This window comes from Poeciliopsis prolifica, unplaced genomic scaffold (assembly GCF_027474105.1).
Source record: "Poeciliopsis prolifica strain line A6 unplaced genomic scaffold, Auburn_PproV2 SCAFFOLD018, whole genome shotgun sequence".
Taxonomy (NCBI): Eukaryota; Metazoa; Chordata; class Actinopteri; order Cyprinodontiformes; family Poeciliidae; genus Poeciliopsis; species Poeciliopsis prolifica.
In genome coordinates this window covers 4,726,369-4,753,221 of record NW_026562393.1, presented here as the reverse complement: position 1 = coordinate 4,753,221, position 26,853 = coordinate 4,726,369, and the positions used below count along the sequence as shown (strand labels likewise).

Genomic DNA, 26,853 nt, shown 5'->3' with positions numbered 1-26,853 from the left:
ATGTTTATAACAATCTTATTCACAACCTGTCAAATGAAGTGTTACCAAATTATCTGAAACAAGCAATTTTCTTTTGACATCACAGAAACTGTATCTAAAAAAAAATCCAAACCTTAATCCTTCCCTTCACCAACTGGAAAAAGTAGCAGAATTTTTGCATAAAAACACGCCCACATACAGCACTGTTTATGTCTGCAACATTGACAACAGAGCAGGAATTAGGATGATGTTATTGTAGAGGCATAGAGTCCACACTAGGATTATGTCAGAATGAATAGATGGGTCAAAATCCCTCATGCTCACATTCGGCATCTGTGGCATCAAAGAATCGAGTCGTATTGAGCTGAACAGTGGTAGTTCCCATACAAGGTGGTGGTGGTGAAGGTCATCAATATTAAGTAATAAATTATTTTCTACAGACAAAAATTGTGCAAACGTCAAAGATCATCTATCTATTTATATATGGCCAGTGGTTAAGAGGGAAGTTGTACAGGTCTGCGGTCATCAATCAAAACAAAATGGAGGAATAACAGAAACTCAAACAAGCTTAGATTTACTCACTCCTGAAGAAAGGAAACCTAGCCTTAGTCATTTTTGGACTATGATTAACCCAGAGAAAACCCAAAACATACAAACATGCAAATGCCTCACAGAAAAGCTCTGTGAAGCAAAAATTAAAGTGTGGAAGAGTCTGCACTTGGAAATTTAGTGATTATAGACGTTTGATAGCATAAATATAGTTCATTAAACATTCAGAAAATCAAAAGAAACATCAATATACACAGAAAGAGCAAAACCGGTTTAGATATAAATCATATATGTGCACCATTTTCTTACCACTAAACTTCTTCCTACCATCAAATCACTTCAGACAATAATTGCCTTTTTGTTTTGCCCTGTAAATTGTTAACATGTAGTCAAAAATCACACATTAATGCTAAATGTCTGCCGAATCTTTTAAATAGACGTTGTTTGGGAAAAAGACGGAAAGAAAGCAGAAAGAAGGAAAGCATTCACGTGGTTGGTGATCTTACTGCCGTAAAAATCTAAATAAATCCAGTCGGCCTATTTAGAATTTTGGTTGTGCAAGATTTAATCGTTTTATTGTGGCAATATGATGCAGTAACTGAACCCATTTCCTGCCAAAGATATTCTTGAAACAGAGAAAACCCATGACACTTATTGTAAAACAATAAGAGAGGTCAAATCTGGTGTGTTGTTGTACACTACACAACTGCTGAGTCTTGTTGAAACAGAACAACCACAAAGGCTGAACAACAAGCAGTTTTTGTAGTCCCTTGTGGAGCAGTAATAAATCAGATTGTAGCCTTTATTCATCATATTTTCACTTCACTGTCTTCGATATAATTGTGGGCATAATTTCAGTTCGCATTTCTGTTTTAATTCATTCCAACTTGTTTCATTTGAGGTTGTTTCGATGTCGATGACCACGTTCATAAATACGAACCAAAATTGATGAAGCTTTTTTTTTTAAACACAGGCAGACATTGTCTAATGAGGCTCTGAATGTTCTTGTTTGAGTCATGTTGTCACTTTGAGTGCTTCTGATGGCAGACTGATGTAATCACACCAAGTGGAGAGATTCTGTCTGAAGTATCATAATGTAATGCAAGCTCAGTGATGAGGATTGAGAACCTGTGCAATAATTCTGGCATCCTGTCTTTATGTGTGTGTATGCGTATGTGTGCGCATTGAATCAGAGATGTGTAGAGATGAAGAGGTGATTACATTCATGACACTGGGGGTTGGATTATGGAGGATTACATGCACACTGACTCTGACACACATACATGCACAGATTTCATGATGACACAAGAGTCTAAATTCAAGGCTAATACTGTCATACAAAAGGGTCAAACAGAGGAGAGAAATAAGGGTCGGATGTATAGGGATGGATTAGGATTCATGTCAGAAACATCAGCAATGTAACACAGCTTGAATGTGTGACCGTTGTTCTTTTTGCTTCCCTCCCTCTTCCTCTTCTTCTCCTATCCAGGCAGTAGGCTGCCAACATGGCCATACCCAGGAGACCTCCTCCTCCTCACTCTCCTTGGCCTCCAGTGTTCCTGCTTGTCCTGCTCTGGCCCCCACTGCAGGCTCGGCCACTGCTTGTCCACTCGTCCATTAACGTGGCTGTGGTGTTCAGTGGCTCCAGCTATCAGAGCGAGGTCAGGGGTCGCCTTAGTGGGGAGAACTTCGTCGATCTGCCAGTGGTGGTTAGCCCTGTGACCGTGCTGGTCAACGACACCAACCCCCGGGACCTGCTAACACATCTCTGCGACACAATGGCAACTGAGAAGCTGCATGGGGTGGTGTTTGAGGACGATGTGGGCTCAGGTGCAGACGCTCAGGTAAGAGTCTTTTTCTCTATTATATCCAACTTTACCATAGTGCTAAATCAATCAATCAATCAATCAATCAATCAATCAATCAATCAATCAATCAATCAATCAATCAATCAATCAATCAATCAATCAATCAATCAATCAATCAATCAATCAATCAATCAATCAATCAATCGAAACAATTTAAATAACACACAGATTTTTTTATATGAAGATCATAAGAAATTCCTGCCATTGCCATGAGACCAACAGCTTTCTTTTTCTTGAGACAACCATCTTATTCATGGTGTGGATCATCGGTGTCTCAAAATTGGAACAAGTGGAACAACTTCTTTCTTTAAAAGGAGGTACAAATTTATTGTTTTGCAACCCCATTTTTTCAGTCAAATAAATCTGATCGCTTCCTCCAGACAAACTCATTTGTGACCAATGTAAATCCTTGATGTACTTTTGTAAAAAAGAAAGATAAAGTCTACTTTTAACAATTAATGAAAGGCCAATATATATGTCATGGCTACTCTTGCATCATAATTAGCTCAAGAGAATGAATGTCACTAAAAATAAAAAGCACCTGTGGCAAGTTTGTAGTTTCAAAAAATGAGTTTAATTTTACTTATAAAAATGACAGAAATATTCTCTCGGTTGATGGCAAATTCCACATATAAATGTTATTTTTGTGGAAGAAGCACTCGTTCAATGCAAACAATCAGACCAACCACAACCCACAACTACAGCAAAGTACTTATAGGAGCTATTTTCTCTGGTCGTGATGTAATTAAGGATCTATGGAGGTCAAGTTGAGGTCTGAAGCATTTCAGAGGAAAATGCTTATAGGATTCCTAGAAATGCCAACCAAAGCCTTCATTTATCTCAATTCAAGAAGCCTTAGTTCCCTTAAATGGTGACGTACTGCTGGGGGAAAAAAAAAAAAAAATTGTGTTTTGTTGAGTCAGACGTAGGAAAGACTTTGAGGTGTGATCGGCACAAATTCAGCCTCAGTTTGTAAACTTTAAAAAGTATATAAAAGTTGAATCCATACATGTAGATCCTGGGAGTCACGCTGTACGCTGATCTCCCTGCTAGGGAAATATATTTGAGTAGCTCTGTGCATGAAGGAAGAACACAGCAAAAAAAAAAAATTGTATTGATCCTTAATTCATCTCGTTATCCACAAAACTAGGTGCACAAAATAGAAAGATAGACCAAAATCTCTCTAAAAAAAGTAAAAGTGAAAGATACAACATGCCTTAAAGAGGATATCACAATGAATTGATGTCATATGGCTTTATTCTCAGGACTGACTCAATATAGTACCTTGTAAAAATATTTTGAGGGTGATGACCCTTAAAGAATGAACTGATTCCCACTAAATCTGGTTCAGTTCTTGTATTTTTATAACAAACTAAGAAGGAAACTGGAGACTCTTCAATGTAGCAAACTTTCACAGTAAGTTAATGGTGTGGCCAGGGTCCAAAAAAAACAAAACAACAACAAAAAAAAACATTTCTGCTTTTAATATTTTAAAGGGCTGGTATGACAACTGCTACCAACACATTTTATGATGACACATTCAGAAATAACCTCAAATCAATAGATTAAAAATGTTTAATTTGACATAATGCAAGAGATAATTCAGACTAATACTAGCTATCCCAGCAATTCATCTTATTGTCATTTTTTAAATTGAGTACTGGAGGACATAAGCACTTAATGGAGCATTTAGAGAAGAAAAATCACCATGGCCCAGTTTTGGAACCAGTAAAGAACTTCCCAAAGTGTGTACCTCCCATGCTTGGCAGTGGCAAAATGAAAGCACCTAGCCTCATGCAAACCCAAAAGTCCATTCAAGCATTTGATTAAATTCAAGCGTTTGATTACAGAAGAATTAAATTTCTGCTGGTAGAAGTTATTTATTGAAGTCACTTAACATTTAGTTACAGTGGGCCTTGACTAGACCATAGGGAGATAGGTAGGTAACTGAAATATACATTTCATGGTTGATGGATTAGGGTTAGAGTTTAGGTTATGATGGTTTGGACTTTACAATCAGTACAAAACGATGCCTGGCAGACTCCGACTTGTACCATGCCTGCCATCATGAAAAAGCTGGGCACAAAACAGCCAAAACTACAAACGTGTAAAATGGTGAAACTATCTACCAAGCTTCATCAAGTCTATTTAATTTGTTAGTGAGTGTATAATTTTCCAACTTGTTCTTATGATCCACCAGTTTTCTATTGCAGGCCATACAGAGTTGTTTTGCCTAGGCGATAGGAAATTTAGCATCAGAATCACCCAGTTTGATGAAAGCTCAAAGTTGAATGGAAATATCTTTGGCATATTTGTCCCTTCTCTGATTTATCACCCCATCTTTCTAAATTCTATGCTTTGTCTGAGCAAAATGTCCCATGGCAGATGGCACCTTTGGATGCTTTGTACCCAATTGGTTTACATAGGAGACAACATAAACCACAAAGATATAAAATGGAGAAATGGGAAAAATGACCAGCACCCACCTACAAGGCATAGGCATCAAATTCCAGTGTGTTTCTTTTGGTTGTGAGGGTATGATTGGATTCCTGACTGTCAATCAATTTAGCTCATCATAAATGTTTTTAATCTGCTCTCCAGGAGTCAATGAGCAAGAGCTGGGGTACAGCCTGAGCAGTTTACCAGTTCATTTCAGGATACCACAGAGACACAACCGTTGTCATGCCTAGAGTCAGTTCACAGTAATCTTTTTGCACTGTGGGAGGAAATCAAATTATCTTGAGAACATGGAAACTCCACACAGAAAATCCCAGTCAGGTGTTGACCCCAAATCCCTCTAGTTTCAAGGCAACAATGGAACAACTGTGCAGCTCTACTTGTAACCATTTCGCAAGAGATTAAAAGTCTCCCATGAAGATGTATTATAGCTCATTTTCTAAATATTGATGCCACCTTTACTTTTTATGATTCCTGGGCTCCTTGTATGTTTCTTCCTCCTACCTTAAATTATTTTAAATCTGCTTACACCAGTTTCAAATATCTGGATTTTTTTTACTTTAAAAATGTTTCAGTTTTTCTTTCAGCAGTGTTAAATCTGATGTCCATCTGTTTCCTCAGGTGGCAGAAGTGGCACAAATCTTGGACTTCCTCTCCACACAGACAGCTCTGCCAATTGTGGGCATCAGTGGTGGCTCCGCAGTTGTTATTCCATACAAGGTACTGTCAATACACCAACACGATGTCCGTGAATGATAGAGATATTCAAACTGACGAATAATCTCCACTGCTCATCTTGTTTTAAAAGAGCATGCAAAAATGATGAATGTATATGGCGTGTTTGTGTTTTTGTGTAAAAGGTAAACATGTCAGAAGCTGTCCTTGCTCTTCACGGATTCCTGTCTTAGAATCTCTTTGCATTGACATTGTTCACTTTAGAACAACTTATGTAGGTCAGAGCGGTGAAAACTACTTTGGCAAGAAACTTGCTGAATGCAAATATTTGGATATGAGCAACACAGACGTGTGAAAGATCAGCCTTTGACCCTTGTTAGCTCGTTTAATCCCTGCCTGGGAAGAAGTCTGACTCGTTGGCAACAAAACTTTGCATAGATAGATGACTTTAAGAGGCGATCTTGCCTTCGATCAATCATCCCGATGTACAAGAAGAGAGACAGGTTTTTTCTGCTTCGATGTAGCTTGTATCTCCTTGATGAATAGAGATGCAAAGCAGTGAGCTGTGTAGTTATTGTAAAGAAAAGATTGATGACACCAGATGGAGTTTTAATCTCTGTTTTGTCTCTACTTTGAATCAGGAAAATGGATTCATCCCTTCATCTCCCACTTTCCGCTCATCTGCCCTTTTTCCTTAGTTGCTTGAACTGCCACATTTGAGCACCTCATATTTATAGAACCAACTCTCACACAGTGAAGCACATGCAAATAAACCCTGTCACACATGAGGAGACACACACGCCGAGAGGCAAGGCGAAGTATTTCTTCTCACACCTATCCACCAGCGAGGGTTCCACGGTGAGCAGAAGTGTAGCTGTGCGCCTGTAAATAATGGATTCCGCATTTTTTAAACTGTAGCTGTTGTAGTCACCAGCTACCTGTTAATCAAAAGTTATCCACAGATGTCAAGTTATATATGGGTATTAAACAGGAGGCATCAGAGCTGCAGGGGGCTGATTGATTTACTGTATTCTGATGGCAAAGTGGGAAAGGCAGAGTGAATGAGTGAGTGAGTTAGAAGCTGAGAGAGGAGAAAGATGCTCCGCTGAAGCTTGGCTGACAGCTGCCTGCAGGCAGCATTTTACTGTCTCACTGATAAGTCTCCCTCCTCTCTTTTGTGAGGGAAACAATCATCCTCTTTCTCACACTTCTTTTATGCTTTCTATTTCGGTTTTGTTCTCCCCCCTCTTAATTTGTGTTGTTTGAATTTGTAGATTCTTCATTCTTCCAAAAAGTTTTTGACAAATGAATCAAAATGACTAGAAATATGCCAGAGGCCAACACTCGTCTGTGATCCCTTGAAAATCGGGAATTGTAAAGCATTTGCTGATCAGGAGTCTACAGCCTCTGTTCATTCAGTGTGCCATCTTTGGCTGCATCTTCTCTATGACCAATGAAAAATAAAGTTTCAATAATTGTCATTACAGTTCTGTAAAAAAAAAACAAACAACTAAAGACACGCTTTAGTTGGACTAAAGCAACTTGTAGTTCAATCTTTAACAAACATTACGAAATAGAAGCGAAATAGAAGATGCAGGAAGGGAGGGAGAAGGCCAGCAGGTAGCGGTGTGACCGTTGCTTTGCATTCTGTTGTATCAAGGAGATACAACAGAAGTAGGAGGAGAAGTAGGCACCGTGTCAGAATACAAATGACCGAGAAGCACGTGACTGTGTGTTGACTGTTAGACTTCGAATGAAGTATGTGGGATGGAGCATTAACTGGTATACTGATGTCACACCATTGCAATCTGCCGTTGTGGCAACCAAACAGAGCGCCACCAGAAAATAACTCTCTGGCATGATGTGGAACCACACAGCAGATTAGATATGGATATCTTTGCTTTGTCTCATCTTTCTAAAGGACAGACCTGCCAAACAAGACATACTTTGTTTAAGTTCTGTCAACAGCTTTGACATCTAGCAAGGTATAAAAATGGCTTCATTGCCCTTCCAGGTTAATGGGCATCAACAGCTGTTTCTTTGCATTATTGCCAATATGTATCCTGCTTTGCATTGTACTACTATTTGGATGTTCACATTTGAATGTTCCTTACTGGCAAAACCAAAACTCCTACTTTGAAGTTTTCTTACTGGTGATCAAATCCATTTTAGCATGATTAGCAGCACCTGGCTGATGATTTTTTTCACATGGCCTTTGAAGATTGTGATCCTGGATACCTGGGTGAACATGTAGCATTACTTTCTTCTCAGGTTCTAAATATGCTTATATAGTTTGTCACTCCTACATAATGTCTGCCATGTTTTTATAACTATTATTTTGGGACTCGTTCAAGTTGAGATCATTTAACTATTCTCTCAAAGTGAGAGCAGCAGCCAACAGACACACCGTTTATCCATTGCCCTGGTGATACTATTTTTCTTAATATTTCACAGAGTTTAGTGACAGCTCTCTGTGTCGCACCTCACTCCCTGTGCACTCTCACCTTTATTGTATTTTCCTTCCTTGGACATTGGTTTGTTGTCATTAGAAAGAAAAAAGCTTATCAGCAGTGTCTGCCTCAATGGGGCAGGTGGATTGGATGAAGAAAGACGCATGCATGAGCGCATGATACTCTTAAAGGATAAAAGAGCTCAATTCCACTTAATTATCAATAGGCTGATGATGATGAATGCCTTTGATGATGGTTTAAAAAGAAGCGGCAGCCGCCCGGGCCGCCTATTTGCGGTTGCTGTCTCAATGATCTCTTTCTATTGCTCACAAACAAGGAAGAAGGGAATGAGACAAAGATGAAAAGATTGAAGGGAGGAGAGGAAGTGTGTCCTTTGTCATCCGGTACATACATCAAGCAGGAGCGAGGAGGAGGAAATGAGAAAGCGTGAGGAATGGCTGAGAAAAAGGCATAAAGACTGTTCAATGAGCCCTGCGAGGAAAGAGGAAAAAACACGCGCCTCTCGAAGGAGTTGGAAATCATAGCCTGGATAAATTTCCTCCTATAGTTTCTCTGCTCTTAGCTGGCAGGCCTGGTGGTGTGTTGGGTGATCTATAGAGGATGCTGCCTCCAGATGTGTGGTCATCATGGCAGTTATAGAGAAAACAGCAATAAACCTAAACATGCCATGCAAAACTTTCATCTAACTGCTAAAATATTCCACAGTTGGAAAAATTAGGGCAGCACTCTTCAAACGCTCTAATATTACAGTATCTTGAACAGGTAGACCCTTTTGGACCGAAACAAAGTAGAGGATTATCAACAAGCATAGTCTTATCAATAAATTCCTAAGCTTTGAATTTCCACAGCTCCTCTATAATTATCATGGGCATCTTAACTGTATCTGTGGTTATTTCTCTATGATCTGGACAGTCAGTTTAGATTAATGGATAAAATGCAACATGGCTTTAGCCCTCATCTTTCTTATTACTATATCAAAGGAAAGATCAAATTTTGCCGTTAACCGCATTTTAAAAAAGTAGCATTAAATATCTGTGCTTCAGCAAAAGCTATTAAAATTTATTTGTTGTGATTATAAAACTGAGTATAAACAAGGTTACTATTAGGAATATATCTGCTAGCAAAGTGCATGATGTAGTTGCTTCAGGTTCAAATGTAAGAGCTAATTACGTTTGAAGGTCACACTGAACTTGAGATGTTGGATTGCACTGGTTCAAGGAGCGAGACGTCTCTTACTGGATCATGATGTTTGTTTCTTTTTTGAGGGGGTTGTCGGTTTGTTTATTTGGCCAAAATAAACTGCGTTCTCTGTTTAACCTTCTGTTCTTGAGTGTCTTCAATTCAACCCCCTGTTCATTTTGGCTCTTCCCTGCCCTCACGAATCAGAGCAAAGGCTTCATAAAGAGGTCATGAAAAAAATCGGGGCCGCTGCACAGCGTTCCCACTGGAAGCAAGAAACTACGGTAATGGCCAAGTCACCCCTAAGCGTGACAGCTGGCCTCTCGTAAGTTTAATAAAGTTGTCAGTCATACTGGTAATCTAATAGCGTATGCATGGAGTCAGGCATTGTGGTTTTGAATATTTAAAAGGTCAGATGTCAAAAGTCACTTAAATCACATTTTTTAATTTTGATGCTTAAGCATTTTAAGAAACTATAACCTAATACTTTGGAAACTGTAATCTGGCGAGAATTACAAATTACTTACTGTTATTGCATGAAAAGGTGCAATAATATTTTCAAAAACGTTGAATCACACCACCCCTCACAACTTAGCTTGCAAAATGTCTTTGAAACTTTCCCTCCACCATTTTGTCTATTGTAATAAAATACAAAGAAATACCAAAAATACCAGAAAAATACAACTGGGCGTGTGGTTGTAATGTAATTAAAAGTTGAAGTAATATGATTGTGTATGTATTGTTTAAGGGGTAGCTTGGGGTACCCCTTTGCAAAGAGTCCAGACACTTATGTGAAGGGGACTTAGTGTTACTTTCACTTCTTTTCCTACAAAGTGGAAAAGAAGGTCACTTTGTAACTGCAAAACAGTTACACACTAAGTAACTGCTTTGCAGTTACTTAGTGTGATTTATAGTAACTGTTTTGCAGTTACATAGTGTGATTTATAGTATAGTCAATTAACCATGTCACCTTCAGTTGTTATGAAAATACTGGACATATCAAATTTAACTTAAACAAAATGAAATTACACAATTTGAAAATGGGTGTCTAAGAATCTTTGTACTTAAGATTCACTACAAGATAATGATTCATAAAACTATTTCAAGTTTCTAATTCAACTGCAAAATCAAATGATAGTTTTACCGGCAATATTAGAATTGAAACAATCCATTCATTGTATTTATTGTGTGCTCCAGATCACATATTGGCAAAAGAACTTCAGTCAGAAGTCTGAGTAAAATGATGAGGAGAGAAATTGTGTAAACTTAGCTTAGATAAATTTGAATAAAAACATTTAAAAAAATCACAAAATATCATGCTGGGTTTAACAAAAATTTTTCATAATGGTTATTGTAAATCTCTGCTTCTCTATCTATGAAGCGAAGCTTCTTAAAATGTTGGTGACCCAGTTTACCGAAAACAATCGCCGTTTTATGTCTTGAAAATCACAAACGGATCAATGCAGTCAATTGCAAAAAAAAAAAGATCTGCCTGAAGTTCGACAGCACAAAGCTGCCCCCCCCCCTGGAGGAAAGGAGTACGTGAGCAGCCGCCATGTCCACGGTCTTCCTGTCACATTACCATACGCTCCTGCAGTAAGACTGCTAATTACGCCTGCGTGTGACAGCCGTGCTGCCAAGGTGGCGGCAACACGACGGCTGGGAGGGATAGATGAGAGGAGGGGAGGGCGAACTCTTGTTTCTTCATGTGGATGTGCTCCTGTGAGAGGCAGAAGTGGAAAAGAAGGTCACTTTGTTCTAATTCCTATTTGAATCCACAACCTAAAATTTTGAAATAAGTCTGATTTTTGCTTTAATTAGATAGACACAAAAGCGAGCTGAACAAAGGTTCCATCAGATTTACAGTTTGTGTAAAAAGCTCAAACATGTCTAATAGCCATTAAAATGATGCACCTCAGCAGTTTTCTCATATGTCAGCTGAAGTAGGGCACTACAGTGAACTCCAGCAGCCAAACCATTTTTTATTTATTTTGTAGCATCCTGACATGCCTGTGTTCTGCTATTTTTACGAGCTATTCTGATGCAAAGCCCAGCCGGTGGTCTGGTTGCCACTTTGTCTGTGAAGGTGAGCCTCAAAACAAGCTCCAACAGAGATAAAGCTTGTGGAAATTCAGTCTCGCTCTGATATTCCTGTGGTAGTCCTCAGGCTGCGGCGCTCTCTTGGGCTTTGCAGAAGCTCTCAACTGTGGGAAAGAGAAAATCAACAGAAGGGAGCAAACAGACAGAAAACATCTGAGACCTGGTCCTTCGGGGTGCTCCATGGCGTAACTTCTTCTCCACTGCATTTTCTTAAACATACATTTACGACTTCTTCATATATTTACGCTGTATATTACGCTGTATATACTGTTATGCTGATCTTCATCTTCTTACACCACCTGGCAGTTAACAAATCAAATTCAGAAAATGTAAACTTGTCAATGCCCTGTGTGCTCTTGCACCTTGTTACATCACAGACCTGCTCCTGCTCTGCAGCAACATTAGTCTGCTTATATCCCCAAACTCTGTTAACTTTGAGGTAGAGGCTGGGATAGAGCGTCTAGACAGTGACGCATATTTCTTTTTAGAGAATTCAAAGTTTTCTAAATGTCACTTTAAATTCAGCATACTGTATTATTAAAACACACAAAAGAGAACTGAGTTGAAAAAAAAAACTCATTGAGAATATTTTTTTATAAATTTAGTGAAATTAACACCAAGTCCCCTTCACATAAGTGTCTGGACTCTTTGCAAAAACGCCGAACACAGTGTAACTTCTCCTTTTTTTCCTTGAGCTTTTTCATGACGACTATAGACTAAACTGTATATTATAGAGATTTTATGTGTCAAAGTACTGTGTGACCTGGAAAGTTGAAAGAAAATTCTCAAATGTTTTTACAATTAAAGAGCTTAAATGTGGTATAGATTTGCATTCAGCCCCTCCTGCATTGTTGCTTTTATTTTTCCCCTCTTTCCTCTTATTTTCCATCTCAACAACAACAACGAAAAGTAGATTCCTCAGTGATACCTCATAATTAATTGGCAAACTTCTCCACTGTCACTTCACCCAATTACATCCCACCACCCTGCTTCTTCTGAAGGTGAAAAGGTCAATGCTGAGAAATAACCTCTATCCTGAATCCTCATATGAAGCACAGACTTTGGATACTTCCATATCTTTACCTACTCTTCTTTACATCAGTTTTGCCAGTGTGCTCAGATAGCGCTGGCCTTTTTCACCACATGGACAAATGACTGTCTAAAAGCACTTTTGAAGGGCATGTTCCAACATAAAGGACTTTCCAGACTGAATCATGCAGATGTGTTTTTCTGCAGCAGCGAAATGATAATCAGGCTGGTCAGACTAGGGAGAAAATGGATTAAAAGTGATGCCGCCAGAAAATATACAGCTGGCTGTGAGACAACTCTAACAAAGTCAGGCAGTGACCCAAGTCTCTCTGAATCAGGCTTTAAAATAGATGTTCACTGATACTCTAAATCTGAATGCCATATCTGAACAAAACAGAACAAACTCCCACAGAGAAGAGGTAAACAAATTTCAGCATGAGAAGCTGAGGATGTAGCTTTTTATTTAAATAGATTTCAACCAAATGAAGCTTGTTTACTTTGTTGCCTGAATTCAAATGTTGTGAAGTGTACCGAGTCATCACTACACCCATTTCAACTTTTGGAAATTGTTTGAATTCATGGTAACCTCATTGCACAGAATTCAGAATTTTCAGAAACAATGAAAATAGTATATCTACAATATGCTTTAAATTTTCATACAGTTGTATTTTCTTAAATATGTACTAGCTGATGGGATTTAGATAAAATCTTTCAAAATGATTCTGAAAAAAATCAAGACATAAAATTCTTTGAGAGACTCAAAACATTTCATCAGCAATACCTGCTTTGAAATCTTGACATGATTGGGTTAATTTATGTTTGCACTATGAAAACACGTATGTTCAAACAATAATTACAAATGACCTAACTTTTTTTTTTTGCAAAAGGTGAAGATTATTTTATTGGCTCCTCTGGGGAAATTTGTCTGCACCTATAAAGAACCGTTGAGCCAGTGACGTCCACAAAACAAAAATAAAATGGACCTAAAAGTACATTTTGGATTTATTTTGTAGCCTCACCCCTAAATGTTCTATTATACTATTATCCCAAATCAACAACTGATATTTTTGTCAGGGCCTGTATGTGATAAACATTTAATTATACTATAATAGTAAGCTCTTCAAAATACATCATAAATATTTTTTTAAACGTTAATTGAATCTTTTGGCGAGCCACCATGGCTCCATCTGGTACCCTCTTCAGAAAACTTTCTCTGGTTTGTCAAAGTGTCTCTGGTTCTGAATGCTGGGTGACAAGAATACACATGATTCATGCTTTATGATTTGTCCTTGTCATGTTTCCACTTTGTCATTTATTTCTCCTCCCCTCACTGTTGTTGCCATTTTTACGCTGAAGCTTGTTAAATGTGTTTAACAAGCCCTCCCCTGTCAATGCACTCTGAGTCGGTATGCAAATGTATGCAGACACGCAGACATGAACAACATTGGCCCTCCCCTTTTTGACAGAAAGAGAGCAGCAGAACTGAGTGTTTGCACTTTAAACACACTTGCTCCAGACTGAGGCAGAAAATGAAGAATCCCAGGCTTCTATAAAACGAATGCGTCAGTAAATATGCAAAATGTAATATTTATATTCACAGCAAAAGTTCATTATGTAAAGCATCACTTGTATTTGTATCATTACTGCTGCAGGGCACATGCTGCAGCAGATGTTTATTGCCTGTCAGTCGATAGAAGTTTATTGTTTGTATGTTTAGAACATTCAATTAATGAGCTAATTCATCTCAAATCAACATTTAAAATATGGTTCAGATTCATTTTTGGTATTTTCTTGAACTTTTGTCAACCTCTTTATTCTGGGCCTGATACAAGGCAGTCAAATTACTCACTGGAGCCTTAAGATGGAGTCCAGTCAAAAGAACATGAGAAATAATAGCATTCATGGTAACTCATAGAACTGTTTCTGTACATTTTGTTTGTTTTTACAGGCAGAAGGATCCTCCTTTCTACAGATGGGAGCTTCTTTGGAGCAGCAGGTCATCTGCATGTTCAAGGTACGAAAATCAATCAGCCAAATTTCTTTTCTACCCTTGAGAAAGAAAAGGGTTATCATAACAATTAATTAAAGGGTCAATCATGACTCCTGGGGCCTTCATAGGCCGATTAACACCATGAAGGGACATCCTAAGAGCCTGTGGGGAATCCCTGATTTGAAGTCCTGGCCCAATTTCCACAAACCAGTCCAATCTGGATTTATGGCAGATTGTAAATGTTCTCTTGGGACTGGATAACATCATTGTAAAACATGTTTCCAAGTCGATCGGACAATCCCAGTAAAATCTGTCAGACCCTAATTTCACCTTGTTCACATGGGCAGAAAATTCTCAACAACTTTTGTCATATTGACACTTATGGAAAGTCACGCAGGACATAATCATTTGTCGAGTTGTAGTTCATTTCGACAAACTTGCAAGCAGATCAGTTGGGAAATTATGGATCAATTTAGCAATTCTACAGCATGTAAAACAACTAGATCCCTTCATTTGGTCCAAAAGAAATATGTACAGATGCCCTGCTAATCGAACTGAGGTTGATCTGTTTCATAAAGAGTAATGGGGTGGGGGTGGAAGTCAATCACGAGACTGCAAATCATATTTGTAATTTTCCGCCTTTACCTTTACGTGTCTTTATCAGATCTTGGAGGAGTATGACTGGGCAGAGTTTGCTGTAATCACCAGCTTGTTGCCGGGCTATGACAACTTTGTGGATATAGTTCAGTCCTACACAGACACATCCTACTTTCTCTGGAGTCTGCAGGATATCATGTCTCTGGAAATGTCGGTTGGTGCCAATGATTTGAAGACCAAACGCATGCTGCAGCAGGTAAAGTTAAACAGCAGTTTGCATATTTTCTTCTGCATGAAAATAGGAAAGCAGATGAATCTCATATTTTCTTTTCTTCTTGTTCTCAAACATGGAGCAAACTCATAATTTTCCAATCTATAATTGCTATGCAAAATCTAAAGAAATTCAAGATTAGGTGGAAAAAAATAATTGACAACTATCAAAGATACGGAACCAATTTCTAAGGTTTTAAAACTTTGTTGAACCACAGTGAGAGCCGATGTAACACCAAGATGGTGGAGCTTTGATTTATCTTTTGCCAACAATACATCTTGATTTTTGTGTCAACAAATGTTTTTGAGTTGAAACATTTTGTATGTAACAAAAACAGAGCAATCTGGGAGACGGAAAGGTTTTTTTTTTTTCATGGCACTGTGCATACTAGTGACACAACCTTTAATCCTGTCACCACAAGGTCAGTCCATTTGATCTCTTAACTCAACTAGACTCAATTAGGCTGAAGGCCACACAGCACACAGGAAGCGTTGGTGTTATGGGTTTTTGTTGGTTCTCAGCCCTGGAAAACATGAAACATGGAGAAACTGTTGGCACCTTTAAATCAAACTGAAAACGGTGCCATTTACTACCGCTTATCTGTAAAAATCAAGGATTTCATGTGAATCGTGTATCTGAAGTATGTTTTTTCTTTCTTTCTTATGTTTTATTTTCCAATTACTATGAAATACAGAACATAAATGGTGCTATATAAATACATCTCTTCTTAAAAGTTAATGGCCTTTTAGTTTTTCAATATAAAAATTACAGGTAAATTCTAGTGTCAAAGTGTAAAAATGTAGAATTTTCCAGAGATTGTTGTAAAGTTCTGAGCTGAAATCTTAAGTCCTAAGTGTAACAAAAACCCCTTTGGATGTTTTATCACATTAGAGAGGGAAACATATTTTAAAACTTGAATTTTCTATTTGTCAAAACATCCAGAATTCTGCGATATTACTGACTTGAAAGAACCAGAGGTTCACCAATCTGATGCTGTGTCCTGCATATTTCATAAACAGCAGATTTCTTGTCTTTTTGCAGTTGGACTCCCAGGTCCTGTTGGCATACTGCTCCCATGAGGAGGCGCAGTACCTGTTTCGTCTAGCAGGCGAGTTGGGTCTGCTGGGGCCCGGCTACATCTGGATCCTCCCCAGCCTTGCCGTAGGCAACCCCAACAGCCCTCCACCTGCCACCTTCCCTGTAGGTGTGATCGGTGTGATCACGGACCAGTGGAGGAAAAGCTTGCGGCAGAGAGTAAGGGAGGGCGTCGCCATTGTAGCCAAAGGGGCAGAGAGTTTCAAGAAGGTTTATGGTTTCATTCCTGAAGGACATGGAGATTGCAGTAAACCGGCAAAACAGTCAGAGAACAACACCCTGTTCAGGTGGGGCATGTTTAATTCATCACTTCTTCATTTTTTTAACAGCATGACTTTTTAATCATCTCTTCCTTTGTCTTACATTGGATGATCTAAATATTGTTGTGGAGTTTGCATCAGCATATAAAATGATGTTCAAATATGACAAAAAAGTCACAGTACAGACCAAAACTTTTGAGACAAGATACAAAAAGAATACCAGTCAAAGTAATTAAATGCAGAGTCACTTATATGACTCTTCAAGTTCGACTTGTCTAATTATGTTATTTTGGAACAAAAGATGATCAAATGCAGCCCAGATAAAATTTGAATAAAATTTGGAAATGGCCATTAATTGGGTGGTAATGGGAAGCTCCAAGGGAGATTCAGACTGCAGCATTGTCAGCTGCTGAACTGCTGCATTCTCACAGAGCTCACAAATTGCTTGTGTCCCCTCTGTCAATTGCTCATCATTACTTTACATAACCGGTGGTGGCTTGCTGGCCTTGTTTTGCGACACCTCTATATGCATTTAAACAGATTGCAATTTTGTTTTACCGATAAACAGTCACTAGAACGTGGCTTCTAAGAATGGGAGCAGCAGACAGCAGTGTGTTTGTATGTTGCTACAGCAAATGGGGAGGTGCTAGGAGCCTTCTCCTGAAAAATGAAAGTACATTTTCTGATGTGTTATACCTGATATATATTGAGTTAAAGAGAATAAAAGAGGAAATAGTAAATCGTAGGGGCAAATTAATAGGTGAATAGTCAACCTAGTGCACACACCTTATGTAACAGTAGCTGTAATAACAACATACAGTCACTTCATCACATTAATTCACATGCTGAGAGGAAGTGGATCACACAACCTGGAACAGATTTCATTCAATCAAAGCATTGAATGAAAGATTTCATATGTGATCTTCTTCCGTTCCACTAAGCAGCGATTGTTGCCTCCATGTTTACAGACGAGGACAGTTTCTGTGTTTGCTTTATGAACTCCTCAAAGCATAACATGGAGTGAACATTGTCGAAAAGACATTGTTTGTACCTCTTTTACATTTGTTGTAAATTTTAAATTAGCCTGGTTTAATTGTTCAAAACTCAGTGTGCCTTGAAATTAGACCTTAAAAGGTATCAAGACCATTTAGTAGCAGCATCCTGACGTGCAACCAATCATCTAAGATGAGCTGTTTCCCGTCCAAGACATTAAATTAAACCCACTCAGGAAAGCTTTAGGCTTGATGAGAATCAGGTTGTTGTGAGTGTGTGCTGTTTTAAATGAATATGGAACATCCAGTGCGTAATGCTAAAGCTACGCCCTTTGATTGCTTAGTTTTTGTGCTTTTGTCTCTGTTTGACATATAGGCACATGTTGAATGTAACATGGGAACAGAAAGACCTGTCATTCAACAATCAAGGCTTTCTATCCAACCCGCCTATGGTCATCATTGCTTTGGACCGGGAGAGACTGTGGGACAAAGTAAGCAGCAGCATGACAAGATTCAAACACAAACCTTCAGTCTACAAGAAAGTTTCATGAAAATTTGTCTGTTCCATTGCACTAAAATTCAGATTTAAGGATGTTGACCTTGTTCTCCACGGTGTTGGTGCATAATAAAAATCTGCAACAAATTTATAATTGTTGTTTTGCAAAAAATTGATATTTGCATTCACCAATATTATGTAAGTTTTATTTTCGCTTTAATATTCTAATTAGATGCAAGTGAAAAAAAAAACTCCTTTTAGGGAGCAATTTCAAATTGGACTTGGGATTCATTTTATTGTTATTGCAAAATATAGAAAGATAAATATAGATGTGCCATCACCCTGAGCCATGTGGCCCGGAGAGCATCTCTTTGTCCATGTTTCTGCTTGGATGTCTGTGCCTGTCTGTACTCCAGCTCTACTGAAAACATTTTCTAAATTATTTTACCTACAGGTATAAAAATGTTATAAATAAGCCTCAGCTTCAGCAAATAAAATACAGATGTTGCAATACAAACACACACTTGTAGCTCACTTCCCTCATCATGATGCTTTGAGCTCTAAAACCTCTTAATGTCAGAGATTTGGAATACCAATTAAAGCAAAGATAGAGTCTCCAAATGTATTCTGTGATTCATCTAGAGATTATGGAGAGAAAGACTGAAGAAATGTCTTTCCTTTTAATTTAATTTTTATGAATTTAATTATGACAGTAGAACTCATACGATGGGTTCTACTCAGTAGTGACACTCAACGCAAAACCCTTGTTAACATGCTGGACATGCAACAACTTTGGAGACCCTTGAATAGGTTAAAAAGTCCATTTAAGAGATTGCAGATTCAAAGAATAGTGAAAAAATAACCACAACCAAATGTGAGTGCATAAACTACAGTACACTGACATGTGTTTCAGTAAGCTGACATTCCACTTCCACGTTTTTAATCGAATTGCTGACATTTTAAACTAAATTTCTAATCTATTGCAGTGCACTTGTGTGTTTAAGAGGACACAAAATTCAATAATTTACCTTCTTGATTTGTGGAGGAGCCTTCTCCTTGTTATTCATAACCTTACCATCCATTCTAGTGTTTTTACTCCCTTTTACACACACCAGCACACGCACACGTTTGGTGCCTAAGGGTGTATTGGAAAAACTGCGACTAACCAGAAAGGTCTGAATGTAATCTCACTGCTGCGGTTGAACTCATTTATTTCTGTCCGGGGAAGACTGACCCACTTTGTCAATGTCACTTCATGGCAGAACTGTATGTGTTAATGTGTGTACAAACGTAGATGTAGATGTATTGTGCTGCAAATGTGCAAAACACTCAGATGATCTCTGGTTGTGTTGTGTCTTCATATTACAAGGAGAGTCAAAGTTGGCCGGAAACAAAACAGAACTCATGTTAAGCTGGAAATTGGTCTCATGTCACCACGTTCTGATACTTTGTGCTCTGTTCTACCTCTCTCCGCCATGTTGTGAACTTCATCTGTTATAATAACACGTCACAGTGCTACACGGCTGCTCAAGGTGTCGCAGACCATTTTTAATATCTGTTTTGTGCTCCGTAGGGATAATTTGGATTGGCAAAATCATATTTGTTCTTCATTTTGTGTTTGTTGTTTGATCTTATTTAGTCTACATTCTAGGAATTGAGCATCCCTTTAACTTTCAACATCTTTTTGTTTCATTATCATCACAATATCAAATGCCCTGCCATGTCTCGGTGGGTTTGCATATTTCCTATTTGCTTCATTATTTAAAAAAGGATTGAATAGGACTCCTTGAAATATTTTTTCACAACCTAAATTTTCTTCAAACTTCTCCAGAACGATATCTGTCTGGTATGTGTCCATTCAATGGCTCTGTTTGGTCACCAGTGTCCACATAGTTGAAGTTTAACTTTTAATTGGTGGTTTAATCAGAAAGATTCTTAGCTAAAGTATTAGTAAAAAATAAAAAAATAATAACACATAATGAAGACAACTCATAATGAACTATATTATAAATGTGGTGTTGTAAACTGTCTATTGTTTTAGCCATAGGTGTTTGTCACTTTCTTTGTGCAGAATCTGTTAATAAACTCGACTCTATTTTCCTTTTATGTTGCAGTCCCCAGGTCAGCACATGCAAATGCCGTTAAATAATTTAATAAATGCACCCATGTCTGTGGGGAATGGCATGTGGAATAAAAAAAGGTCGACATGAAGGTCGTTTCAGATCCGAACGGGAATGTTCGCGTTACCAATGAGCTCTTTTTCTCCCCCGCGTTCACCGTTTCAGGTGGGCACATTTGCTCGCGGCATCCTTCAGGTTCGCTACCCCATCTGGCCACGGTATGGCAGCTTCCTGGAGCACATATCTGATGACCGCCACCTGACGGTGGCCACCCTCGAGGAGCATCCCTTTGTCATGGTCGAGAACGTGGACCCAGGAACCGGCACATGCGTTCGCAACACTGTGCCCTGCAGGCGTCAGTCCAATCACACAGACAGGTACACACAAGGATACAAACTTCTTGTATGTTCATACAAATTACCTTCATATTCATATCCGCAAACATATAGATTTTGACCCAGATATAAATAGTTGTAGATCTCTGAGAAAAACAAAAAAAACAAAGCATATATAATATGTGAAATCTATGAAAAGAAACATTTTGGTTATGCCTTCCTGTCCTCACAATAATGTAAATTCTAATATAATTCTAGACCCACAGAGCTAGACGTTCCAATAAGAGCCAGACATCTGCCCCCTCCCTTTTTGTCTGCTCTAGTTAAGTTCATTGCAAACCTCCACAGTTCATTTAACGCAGAGTAATTGTGTCTGCTTGAAACTGTTTAAAAACACACCTTTGGTGTCAGACACAGATTGGTGCATAGCAGAAAACAGACATTAAACAGCTATTACCTCCAGCTGCTTCCACACCATCTGTGGGACGCAGCTTCTTCATTACGTTCAAACCAGTACGAACATCGCAGAGGATGTTCTACCACACGCCTTCGTTTTCATCTTCACAGTTTCCGACTTGACAACAGAACGCTTGTGCAGTGTCCTGCATAAGCGTTCAGACCTATTGAACTTTTGCATATTTTGTCAGATTGTATGTGAATTTTGTGTGGTAGGGATGCATCATGCTATAGTGGAAAGGAGGAAGATATGTGTCGCACTTACTTATTTCAAACCGTTTCATGGACATTCATTATAGAAAGAGATATGTACAGGCTGTTCTTTGGGTGCAACCAAACACTGACTGCCAGTAAAGAAGATCTATCTGTCCAACACTGGGACATCTGTCAAAGCATGGGACAACGTAGCCTCTTTCTGGTTCTCTTTCACTATTTCGCTCTGTCCCATTTGGACTGATACCAATAAACAGGAAGCTTGAGAGCGGACTGCTGCTATGTAAATCTCATAATCTTTCTGTGGCACTCTGAGAAGCTTCACCGTACAGCAGATGTTTAGCATGATTAAAACTTTTTGTCTTGCTCATTAAGCCCCCTTCCCTTGGACAGATGATAGCTTCCTTTGCCAGGGGGCTGAGCCCACCTCTCTGCTGATTAAGAGCAGAAACTCATCCCTGAATTCCAACTTCTGTCTATCTGATGTATTATAGTGTGGCGAATTATGCTCTGACCAGATGCTAATTTAATGTGGGTCATGAAATAGTTGCCCATAATTCGATTAGGTCTTTGACAGAAAGTTGCTTGGCTTTCATCACCATGTTTGGTATTTTTGTCCAGTTTTGACTAATTTAAGAATTTTCTTCTTCTCAGAGTTTTATCCAGCTGTCCCCCAACTCTGACCAAAGTAAAATCGAGGCACACCAAGTGGGCATATCATTATGACCACCGCTCTAACATTGGTTGATGTTCATTCCTTCTTCCTTATTGATATGTTGAGACGAACACGTTGAATTTTAACAATTTATACTTTACTCAAATCCTGACACTTTTTTCTTTGACATGTTTTAAGCACATAATTGGTGAGTAAAGAAGTGTCCACTTGCAGCCTATTAAAAAAAAAATCCTATGCAGAATTGTGACTTATGAGGCTTTTTTACGTTTAGATATTACTAACCTTGAGGATGACAAAATCTAATGATAAGAAAAAATATGAAGTACTCATTTTCTATCGCGACTGTTTTGAAGTTCTGATCATTCATCATCTTTAACAACTCATTCTCCAGTTCAAGACATTTTATCCTAAGATTTTCAAAGTTAGTTGGTACATGTAGCAAATTCATCAGATAAGAAACCCATTTGAGATCCAGGCCAGATGCCTTCAGTCGTTGGAAGTTTGATTTTACAGTAGCTGAAATGGCATACCACTGATCTGTCACTGGTAGTTGTGTTCTATAAAATATAAATACAACATTATCAGGGAAAGATTTGATGCATTTATGTAAGTTTTTATTATTAAGCTTCAGTGTTTGACCTTGTGAAAAGTCTCTTATAGACACCACCAGCTACAATTAGTTCCTGCAATGGATATTTTTTTTTTTTGAAAGACTTTATGTATCGAGGAAAGAAAAATATTAATTCAAACCTTATGGTTTCCAGACATCTATTTTTAAAAGGTACTGGTAATCCAGCCCACTTCCGTGTGGTATTCCATTTTTGCTGGTATATTTCAGGCTTTAAATAGAACATTAGAAAATGAAATATTTGTTTTCTGAAGTATACAAAATAGGTATTTTTTTTAACTGCATGCAAATATAACACCTAAAGATTCTTTAAAAAAGAGACAAAAGCTTTGCACAGGTGTTCCTGCTATGATTAGTTATGATGTGATTTTCTCTGAATGCCAACTTTGTTTGCTTCTCTCAAGCTGATAAAGGTGTGAAAATAGATGTTTACATCCAGTTTCATCATTCGGTATCACAGCTATGATTCTGCTTGTCGAAGATGGATGTTTCTGTAACGTTTTCATCTTGAGTCAGCCAGCATCCATGACAAACATGTGCTCTGTTCAGTTTTCTTGTCATATAAAAATGTTTTAGTTATCATGTAGATCACAATTAAACCCTTTTGATTTAAAAAGACAGCTTTATTGTAAAGAGATTAAAAATAAAAAAAACTCCTATCTTTAAAGCGTAAAGTTTGCAACATTTTCTGCAAACTTGATCACATTGATGACAGAACATAAACTTCTCTGTTTTAGTATCATTTGATTTTGAGCTCTGAATAAGTAGTGGTCAGAAAGAAAGTTTAATCAAATATAATCTAATTTATTCTATTTGTAAAGTGCATTTATATTTAATAATACATGCATTCAAATTGACCCTGATTATGAAATGTTACATCAATTTCAGGCCTTTATTCAAACTGATTTATGGAGTTTTCTTTCTAAAGAAACTGGGACCAGAAAATGGGCCTGGCATTTTTGGCTATAGTGGGTCAATGTGATTATTTATATGATATGCAAAGGCACGTGACATATCAGAATATTTGTGTGCACAGTGTACTTTTCACTTAAAATGTAGGAAAAATGTCTAGTTACAAGTGCATTTTCTATCAATATTCAAATATTATTGACTTAAAAAAAGTTCCTATATCTTGCAGAAACGTTGCTCTGAATCAGTTTTGTCTTATTTCGAGTGCACCAAGATATTTGCACCAGGAACTAAGTCAAAAACACTTTTTATACTATTTTATGTTTTTGCAGTGTAGCCCACACATTAAGTTCACGATAAAAAACAATTTGAGTTTCTTTTTTAAAATGATAGCTGTTGTCTGTTAAATTAGAAACATTACGTTCTTGATTATGTGAGAAAAATAACTGCTGTGATCATCTACAGCTCAGGGACTGGAATAACTTTGCACTGTTTTACTTTTCAGTTTTTGTACGATCCCTGAAGTAACAAACTCATCTCTTGCTTCATCTTCTCCTCTTGTCCTCTTTTCCTCTTGCCCTCCTTTCCCACCAAACAAAGCTGCTGCCCTGTCAGTACTTGTCTGGATGTTTATCATGTGTGACTTGTTGGCCGTTTACCCTTTCCCTTCCTCTTTCTTTGTCCAGCTGCCTCATGCTCTCCACTATGTGGAGTTTCTATGCATTTTTTTTTGTTTGTATTCATCCGGTGACCACACACTGTAACATAAACACATAACTTACAAATTCCCAGATGGGAGTGAGCTGCATGTGAACGTGTTTGTGTGTCAGCGGCCCAGTTTCAGACTGTTTTTGAGGAGAATGGCAGTAAGAGTGTGGTAAATGATGACAGGTGGCCGGCTCCTACAGCAGTTAATTAATGCTCTAATTTTCTGAGTTACTCTCATGAAGGAAGCAAAACCCAGTGAAGCTATGTTGTCCACAATAAACATTCTGGAAAACAATCGACGATAATCTTAATTGCGAAACGGGTCGACTTCTTTCTTTGTTTATGCGTGGCTCATTTACTCCCTTGACAGGTTGTCTTTATCATTTTTCAACGCTTATGTTCACTTGCTGACATGCTGAATGGATTCTTCAGTTAAGAAGGACACAAACACACAGGCCCTAATAGATTTTTGGCAGGAATTTTAGTTGCTGTTTCATCTGTTGACCTAAATTCCCATCTAACTTAGAAATAAACATTTTCTTTTTGATTACATTTTCCCTGTATCTTATTTTTCACCTCAATAAGTAGCAAGGTTACACTGAGGAAGCTGGAAAAACAACAGACTATGATAGATGTTGATTGGAGGCCATCGGAGTCACGCAACCCTTCACCAAGGCCTCTGTGGGACTGTGTGAAAGTGGATTTGTGCAGCTTTTTTGGCATCCCTTCCAACTCTCTGAAATACACCTTTTAACCGCCATTGATTTTAGCTAATGAACCTTAGCGCTCCTGTCCTTCACTTTGCTGCAGCTGACAATGGTTGCTGTCAGCATGAGAGTCTGGAAGTATTTAGCACTCACTCTGAAAAACAAGTACAACAGCTTTGACGCCTTAAGCCAAATATAGCAACAGAAAGAGTCTTTGATTATCAGATTAGAGAATGTAAAAATAAAATATGTTGTATGTCTGACAGCATTTTTTTTTATCTCATTTTTCTAACAACAGTGTCCAATCCGAGTCCTACACCAAACTGTGCTGCAAAGGTTTCTGCATAGATATCCTCAAGAAGCTATCCAAAACAATTAAGTTCTCCTTCGATCTCTACCTGGTCACCAATGGAAAGCATGGCAAACTGGTGCATGGGATTTGGAATGGGATGATTGGGGAGGTAAGGCTGAACGCTGACGCAGTTTTACACTAACGGGTTAGTAAACGGTGTCCCTCCAAAGACTTAAAATTGTTCCTTGATTTGTATTGATAAGAAATGTTCATCGGTTGTCCAGTATCTGCAACCTGCAGTTTTAGAACTGCATATGACTTAATATCTTCCAATAACTAACTAAAAATGTGGAAAAATTAAAAAAAAAAAAAATAAATGATTAGAAGAAAGGTAATTTAAATAATATAAGCTTTTGCACTATTCTCTAAAATAATCTGATATCATTTTTGTTAAAAAAAAGGCATTAAAAGAATTAAATAATTGAAAGTCCCATTAAAAAAAAACAAAAATAACCTTAATAAGCCGTTATAAAAAATATCTTTAGAAATCAAAATCAATAGAGAATTAATTATATGAAAATATTAATAATAATAAAATAATAATAATAATAATAATAATAATAATAATAAAATAAAACAAAATAAAATAATAATAATAATAATAATAATAATAATAATAATAATAATAACATTTACAAGGATATTTTTGATTTCTAACCTTAATTTAAGTTTAAAAACACATCATCACTTTTGCTTAAATTATATGACGCTTTCATTGTCAGTCTGAGTTCATCCCAATTGCTGTTACAGATACTTAAAGTAAAAGGTTCTGACTGTAATGCTACACGACTCACTGAGACTGAATGAATCTCTCTTCAGTTTAGAGACTGTGTACCTGCCAAACTACATCAAACTAAGCACCAGCCAAATGTAAAACATTCTGAACAGATGTTCTGCTGCGGAGCCTTCACGCTTGTGTTTCTGTGCCCGAGGGTATTCAGCAAGTGCTACATTATAATTGTGTTTGCGTGCAACATTTATAAAGCCACCTTGGATTTGAGTGATCTCGAGACGGAGCATTCAGCTCCTCCTTCATGCTCAAATAATGAGACAAATATGTTTCCCTTCAGACAGCTACTTTCAGGTGCTAACTCACAATTGGACTCTAATCCTGAGCCACCTGAAGAATCTGTAAACTTCACTGACTGCATCTGCTGAATTAAATTTGAGAACCTTCCTGCTACGAGATGACAAAACGACACTTTGTCACCCTAAGTAAAGACTTGTCATAAAATTAAAAATAGTGCTTGTTTTAGGTAGAGGAAATGCAGCTGGCCAGTTTTTCCTCACACTCTCCCTCCAGTGGTTTTATTTTGCTTTCTTTGGATGTTTTTCCTCATCAGGTTTTCTACAGACGTGCTGACATGGCCATCGGCTCTCTCACTATCAACGAGGAGCGCTCTGAAATCATTGACTTCTCTGTACCATTTGTGGAGACGGGAATAAGTGTCATGGTGGCACGTAGCAACGGCACAGTATCGCCGTCTGCCTTTCTCGGTGAGAAATAGGTCTTCAACGTTTGTTTTACATACTGCCCTGTTAACACCATCTTTCTAAGTCTTTTATTTCAAGGATGGCCTAGTTGCACTTGTTCTCTCTAAGCCTTTTCAGAAAACTTCACATCAAGCTTTTATCTGCAATCTGGAACTAAATCTCCTTGCATACCAGCCAATCACCTAACAGCCTTTCCAACCCTATACAACATACAGTATCCCAGATCCTTTAAATAATGTTCATTGTT

The 26,853-nt window shown here is 38.0% G+C and overlaps 1 protein-coding gene across 1 annotated transcript in view; it reads left to right on the top strand.

Annotated features, from left to right (window-relative positions):
• Nucleotides 1-26,853, top strand: part of LOC129367864 (glutamate receptor ionotropic, NMDA 2C-like) — a 50,541-nt gene that overhangs the window by 11,035 nt on the left and 12,653 nt on the right. Inside the window, exons 3-11 of the mRNA XM_055042483.1 lie at nt 2,018-2,372; nt 5,475-5,573; nt 14,256-14,321; nt 14,962-15,150; nt 16,207-16,547; nt 17,889-18,003; nt 20,294-20,505; nt 25,059-25,221; nt 26,456-26,609. Coding sequence (XP_054898458.1) covers nt 2,034-2,372; nt 5,475-5,573; nt 14,256-14,321; nt 14,962-15,150; nt 16,207-16,547; nt 17,889-18,003; nt 20,294-20,505; nt 25,059-25,221; nt 26,456-26,609 — 1,678 coding nt within the window. The 5' untranslated portion in view covers nt 2,018-2,033. The remainder of the gene's footprint in view (nt 1-2,017; nt 2,373-5,474; nt 5,574-14,255; nt 14,322-14,961; nt 15,151-16,206; nt 16,548-17,888; nt 18,004-20,293; nt 20,506-25,058; nt 25,222-26,455; nt 26,610-26,853) is intronic.